Below are 6,869 nucleotides of genomic sequence, written 5' to 3' on the forward strand. Positions count from 1 at the left end.
CCATTGGTTAGCATATCTTGATTAAGAGAGGAATAAATATTGATAATACAGATGGAGAATTGGCAGTTGCAGTTTACAGGTTTTTCCCCCAGATGTCTGTGGGAGAAGGGGAGGAGTGAAGGTATATGGGTGGGACTAACCCATGAAGAAACAAGGGCAGTTTCCAGGCTGTATTGATGGGCAGGGAAATGTGCTGAGTGTCCAAACAGTTGACAGGATGGAACTGGTCTGTTACTTGAAGTAAGAGTGTATCTGAGTTATTTTGAGGGTATCCAGAATATATGGGGTGGATGTTTTCCTGTAAATGAAGTGAGTTTAGAATCAAAATTGAAAATTAAGGGCAGGAGGAGAAATAACCTTCAGAACCAGAAATCTGTGCCCCCCTGATTTTTTGTTCTGTTTTTGTTAGCCCAGTGTGTGATGCATGCAGACACATTTGGGAGCACTCCTACCCCATTAATGTCAGCAGTTTGTTCTAATGCAGTTAGATATGATTTTTTTTTGGCTGGGTAATACCAAGCCTTCAGTTTATCACAGTCTGAGGAGCTGCCATCTCCCACCTCGGTGTTGAGATCAGATTCCTGTTTCCCAGGGCCAGATGTGTGCTCACCATTCACATCACTGATATCACATGGGGTACAGAACTGACTGAAACATGCTTGCAAGAGCAGAAATCCTTCTCTCATTGACAGAGGATCATCAGTATTCAAAACACCAGGGAAGGATTCAACCCTGAAACCAGCTGATACACACTCAGTTTACCTTCAGATTCATCCATGTATTGCTAGCTCCCTTTTTGTCTGGCTGAAGAGCTGGAAGAGATGAAAAGATCTGTGCTGCAGCTGTTTTCCCAAACCAACAAACTATGTGAAGCTTTTCCCAGTATTATAATCCTTTTATAGTAATCCCTGTGAAAAGGCACCCAAGGCAGATGATAAATCAACAGGCAGGCTTTGAAGCATGTGACTGTCAGATATCCATGGTTAACTGGATGCCAAGCTGACAGTACAAAGAGATTTAAAACTGTGTAAAAGAAATGCTGATGTCAGTGCCTCCTTCCTGATGGAGATTCTACCTCAGAAACTCTCTCCTGTGATGTTTTGCTGTGCAGCAAGCCACTGGAGATGAGGTTTTTCCCTTCAATTTGTAGGGTGTAATGAATTATGAAGCTATTTTTCCTCAGACTAGGACTGGCAGGACCAGTAGAGCACTGGATTAATCTAAAGAGGAAACAATTTTGAAATCTAAACCAAGCAGGGGCTCCAGCAGCTCAGGGTATAAATATGAAGTGATCCTATATCGTTGTGGTCCTGCTCCTCTGCATTGATATTTATAGTGTGTTGTATGAGATCTTCCATTGCATTCAGAAGATGAGTTTTAGGTCAGTGACCAGCAGCCTTCATTGCAGTGAAGTGCACCTCAGGAAGGCTCTGCTGCTTCAGAGAACTCTTCCCAGAAACAGGGCCAGCACACAGCATGAGTTGATTGAAATTCATTAAATTATTCATTAATTGATACCAGAGCACAGTAAGCATGAAATAGAAGTAACTCTAAAGCAAATAACTTTGAGAGATGCAGCAGGGCAAGGGTGAACCCTCATGGATGTCACCCCCACCCTGAGAGAAAACTGCTCAGTTCCTGCTTTGGTGGTGAGGAGAAATGCCATGCCAGACAGGGATGGATCATTCCTGGAGATGGGATTTTTTTAAAGAAAAAGAGGCTTGATGGGGTTACCCTTTCCCCAGTGCTGTCACAGGATCCAGCTGCTGCTCATCTTCCAGCTCTCTGCTGTTCAGAGTCATTCACAAACCTAAAGCAGAGAATCTCAGAATGCTTTGGGTGGGAAGGGACCTTAAAGATCATCCAGTGCCACCCCAGCCATGGCAGGGACACCTCCCACTGTCCCAGCTGCTCCCAATGTCCAGCCTGGCCTTGGGCACTGCCAGGGATCCAGGGGCAGCCCCAGCTGCTCTGGCAATTCCATCCCAGCCCCTGCCCACCCTGCCAGGGAACAATTCCTGCCCAACATCCCAAGATCCAGCCCTGCCCTCTGCCCCTGGCAGCCATTCCCTGGCTCCTGGCCCTGCAGCCCTTGGCAATTGTCTCTCTCCAGCTTTCCTGGGGCTCCTTCAGGCCCTGCAAGGCCACCCTGAGCTCAGCCCAAAGCTTCTCCTGGCCAGGCTGAACAATGGCAGCTGGGCCAGCCTTTGCTGCCAGCAGAGCTGCTCCATCCCTCTGCTCATCCTGGAGCCTCCTCTGGGCTCTCTCCAGCAGCTCCAGCTGCTCCCTGGGCTGGTCCCAGGGCTGGGGACAGCTCTGCAGGTGGGGTCTCTGAGCAGGGCACAGGGACACAATCTCCTCCCTAAATCTCCTGTAGCATTACCTCCAAATCACCCCAAAACTTCCTCTTCCCACAGCACTGCTGGATGAACTTTCTGAGTAATGTCTTTTTTTCCCTTTAGCAAATCTGGTGCACTAGAATATTCTTCTGCAGCAAGTTCTCTGAAATATTCTCACTTCAGTATTTTGCTAAACATGGGATTCAAAACACGACCTATTTCAGTGAATTTTAGAGACAGGGTGTTCTTGGGTCCCCTCTCAAACTTTCTGGTTACTCATTATGCTGCTGGCTCAGTAGCACAGACCACAATATCTGGGAATATTTCTTTCCACAAACATAAAACTTGGCCTTTGGCATTTTTTCAGACTTTTTTTTTTCCCCATTCTATTTGAAAATTTGTTATTTTGGTGGGAGAGGTAGCAGAGAGCTTCTCTGCTCAGCACCACTGAGGTCTTTGGGCAAGAAATTAAATGCAGCAGAGGGAGCTCGGAAAATGTCCTTGAGCAGAGCCAGGCAATGCTGTTACTTCCTAAAGTACCTCTCCTCTCTGCAAAAATAAACAGTAAAGAAGGGTAAATTTAGAGAACAGCAGCATGTTCTAGCAACAAGAAGGGATGGGAGGGTGGAAAAAGAGAGTTGTGTTTAAAACAGAAGGCAGCTGTCTTGTGAAATGCTTCTAGGATAGTTAAATTTATCCCACAGTGGTGCTGGGGCTCATTAAATACCAGAGACATGTTGTCCACATTTGTTATCTAACATTTGCCTCCATGTGTTATTCAATAATGTATATGTACCAAATGCATTATTGAAGATGTTTAATACTGGAAGAATACCAGAGCAATACAGGCTGTGCATGATTAATAATGCTCCAGAAACAAACCTCAGGAAAACTGGTCAGTAGTTAAAAGAACCAAATTTGCCTTGATAAAACATTTCACTGAGAAAAACAGTGAAATTTCCATTAATTTCCAAGGGCTTGAGACCAGGTGAGGAATTGCAGGGAGGAGATGTTGCTACTACATTTAAAAATGTAAAGTTCATGTTACTTGGATGCATTTGAGAGCAATTTTTTCCTCTCCAATGATACTTTGTAAAAGCACAGAAGTAATTAGGACTGGAGATGCACCTGCACTTGTTTCAGATGAGGAAAAGCTTTCCAAGGCTCTGCTGAGCATTTGTCCTGCTCTGATCCCACTGGGACCAGTTTGAGAACAGGCTGCAGACAGTGGTAGTGGAATCCTGGCAGTCTTGGGAAGTTTAAAAAAAGCCTGGCTTGGATAAACACCGAGATGCTGGGAGTGATCTTCCAGCCCCGTGAAATGCTGGTGTGCTGTGATTTCGAATGGATTTGGAAAACAAATGTCCAGATTTTTTACAGCTTAACATGTATTCCCTTTAGGAGAACCAGAGTAGAAACACCTTTTGCTTAAAAGCACGCAGGCAGCAGAGGCCACAAGAAGTTCTCAGGCAGCATAAGATCAGATAATGAATTCCCAGAACTGCCAGCAGCGTGTTGCACGTGAAGCTTTTGTTCCGTTCTGCTCCTCGTGCTTTCCTTTGTGTTTGGATTTTGAGTGGGTTGCTGATGATGGATTTCATTTTGCTGTAATGCTCAGAGGTGAGGGGTTGGCAGGTAACCTCCTGAGACCCGTTGTGGGACTGCTTTTCTGGGATCTCTTTTAGTTCTGTATCTGCTTTCGCTCTCCCCTAGGTGCGACCTCAAAGACGTACGGATTATCTGATCAGCCCAAAGAAAATTAGGAACGTGACACTCGTGTAGGATCTGCTTCTCCAAGAAGTTGTTTTTTCACACATTTGGATGCCTTCATGCAACGGAGAAAAGTTAAAACCAGTTCTCTCAATTTTAGTTCTAAGTTATTTTTATTTTGGTTTTTTTTTCTTTCCTCATGCAATGAATCAAAATTGCAGCGCAGCACATGATATTGCAGCAAAATAATGGACACAAATGACATAAATAGACTGCCCTAATTGCCAGGACTGTGAGTTTGATGGAACTGTGGAAGAAGAATCTGTGTTTTGGGTCCCAAGGAAATCAGCAAAACTCCTGTCAGACAGGAGTGTTATGTTACAGCAAAATCAAGGACTGGAAATGGAAGATATTTATTATTTCAGAAAAACTGGTTAATAATAATAATAATAATTGTTAGCACAATATCTATGCTTTTAAACACATTTTATGCACATTTTATCATCTTGAGCATTCAGATCAACAACATTTTTCCATTCCTATTCTGTAATGAAATCAAGGGAAGTTTTCATGAGGGCTGCTTCAAAATTTCTAGCAAAGCTATCTTTGGATCAGGAATGACATTTCTCCATTTCAATACATTATTTTATAAGAAGTATTTGCCTTAAAATTCCATTTCAAAATAAAACCCAATCACCCATGTGCCAAAAAAATCCTTTTTTAAAAAAATTGAAATTCAAATATCTTAAGCTGCAAAATGTAGATTTGAAACTCTTGACTTTGAAGAGTTGTTGCTTGAATGTTTTACGTCTCTGTTCTACTTGTGGGCTGAGCTGTGTCACAGCAATGGTGGCTTCTGGAATTCAGTTTGAACAGTGTTTTTTCCTCAGGGATAGAGTTGATAATGACCATGGGAAATGCACTTTAACAAAGCAGCTTCTCAGCAGAGCAGATCCAGCACATGGACCATATCTAAAATTGATGAAATGTTTTGTCTGAAATTCTGTATTTCACAATAAAAAAGTTGGAGCTTATTATTTTATTTTTTTTTTCTTTTACAAAAAGGCAAACTTCTTCCAGAAAAACAAGTTATTTTCAGTGTACTTTTCTTTCTTCCCACTCCAAGAATTCTGAATTATTCAGTGTGTCTCATGTTAATCTTCGGTACGAACCGACGCAGGTGCTCTTGAATGAAGCCCCTGCTTAGCACCCCTTCCAGTGACACTCTGTGCAGCAAAACTGAGGAATCTGAAACCTGAACTCAGGAAGAAGAAGTTGTTTTGCACGTTTAGCATTTGGTACCTCCTTAACTTGAGCCAGATTTTGTGCTGCTGGTGGCGTTTTCAGCCAGAACAAGTGCGGGGTCTGCCATGTGCTCTTTGTACACAAAGCTGTTTCAAATTCTGACCATCTACTGCCTTTCCATCTTGTTTGCCTAAGGAGGAGCTTTGAAATCAATCTTAAAATGTTACACAGACAAAAATATAAGCAATTTACATTGTGGCATATTGAAATTGTCCTTGGAAATATCCTTATTTTGAATTAAACACTCATGTTGAAATACATCTACCTTATTCTGAGACAAGGATTCCTATTGCTGACATCTCTTGTTACCTCTGTAGCTGAACACAACCTAAAGACAAAGAAAAATTCACTTTATTAAAGGATTGTCCATTGCATGAGAGAGGAAGGCCCAGGGTAACACCAGCCTGACTTGAGGGGGTAAAACCCAGGGAGTTTTGGCTTTCTGTTCATGTGCATTGTTAACAAGGCCTCCTGGTTGTCAGAAAAGTTACAATAATCTGTAAACTGTATGGAGACAGTGGTTTCCCAGTAGAAAGTGTTGATTCATTGGGATATATTTTGCAAAGGGATCAAGCTGTACTCCTTTGTTCATCTCCAGGCTCTTGTTTTCAAGCTTAGCTTCGATATTATGTGGTGTCATAGCAAAGCAGCCAACCTAGAACTGAAGAAAATCTTTTCTCCACTTAATCTGACTCCTTCCACATTAATCAAACACATTGCTCTGTTGATGCTTTGGGCCAGAGGACACAAACTTGAGACTGTGCCAGCAACAAAGATATTTCTGTGCTGGGGAGTCCCCAGTGAGATTCCCAGGCTGTGATTCCTGGTGCTCGAGGCTCTTTGGAGGACACCAGCAGTGCTCCCAAAATTGTTTTGCAGGCTGTGGCTGGGCCAAAGCACTTCCTGGCATTCCTCAGGAATGAACAGTCTGAGAAGGTTGGAGATTTCACAGCAGCCTTCCAGTACCTGAAGAAGGGCTACAAGGAATCTGGGAAGGGATGCTTCATCAGGAATTGTAGCGAAGGATGATGGCTTCAAACTGCCAGAGGCAGGGCTGGATGGGATCTTGGGCAGGAATTGTTCCCTGGCAGGGTGGGCAGGGGCTGGGATGGAATTGCCAGAGCAGCTGGGGCTGCCCCTGGATCCCTGGCAGTGCCCAAGGCCAGGCTGGACATTGGGAGCTCCTGGGACAGTGGGAGGTGGCCCTGCCATGGCAGGGCTGGCTCTGGGTGGGATTTAAGGTCACTTCCAACCCAAACCATTTTAGGATTCTAAGTGAGGCCCCAAACCTGGGAACCACGTGGGAGCCCCTTCCCTGCTGCCAGCTCCAAGCTGTCCCAGTCAGACATCAGGGCCAGCCCACACAGGTCACCCTCCAGCTGTGCATCCTGCCTGGCAGCTGGAAAAGCTCTCCACGGTGCCATGCTCACCTCAGGGACCAGCAGGATCCCCTGAACATCCCACAGCAGCAGGAGGAGTTAAATCCCCCTGGCTGCTCCTCTCACCGACCAAAAC

At 44.4% G+C, this 6,869-nt stretch overlaps 1 protein-coding gene across 11 annotated transcripts in view; it reads left to right on the top strand.

Annotated features, from left to right (window-relative positions):
• The window catches only part of IGSF5 (immunoglobulin superfamily member 5), a 28,372-nt gene extending 23,289 nt beyond the window's left edge, over positions 1-5,083 (top strand). For 9 of the 11 annotated variants that reach the window (XM_086883986.1, XM_086883983.1, XM_086883989.1 and 6 more), the window contains one exon: positions 4,053-5,083. In XM_086883986.1, the coding sequence (XP_086740112.1) occupies positions 4,053-4,121 (69 nt within the window). In that variant the 3' untranslated portion in view covers positions 4,122-5,083. Of the gene's footprint in view, positions 1-3,740; positions 3,960-4,052 lie in introns of those variants that run through there. The other 2 variants (XM_023926651.2, XM_086883982.1) reach the window with 1 other exon arrangement.
• The last annotated feature ends 1,786 nt before the right edge of the window (positions 5,084-6,869 follow it).

Source organism: Cyanistes caeruleus, chromosome 3, assembly GCF_971803275.1.
Source record: "Cyanistes caeruleus chromosome 3, bCyaCae1.hap1.1, whole genome shotgun sequence".
Classification (NCBI taxonomy): Eukaryota; Metazoa; Chordata; class Aves; order Passeriformes; family Paridae; genus Cyanistes; species Cyanistes caeruleus.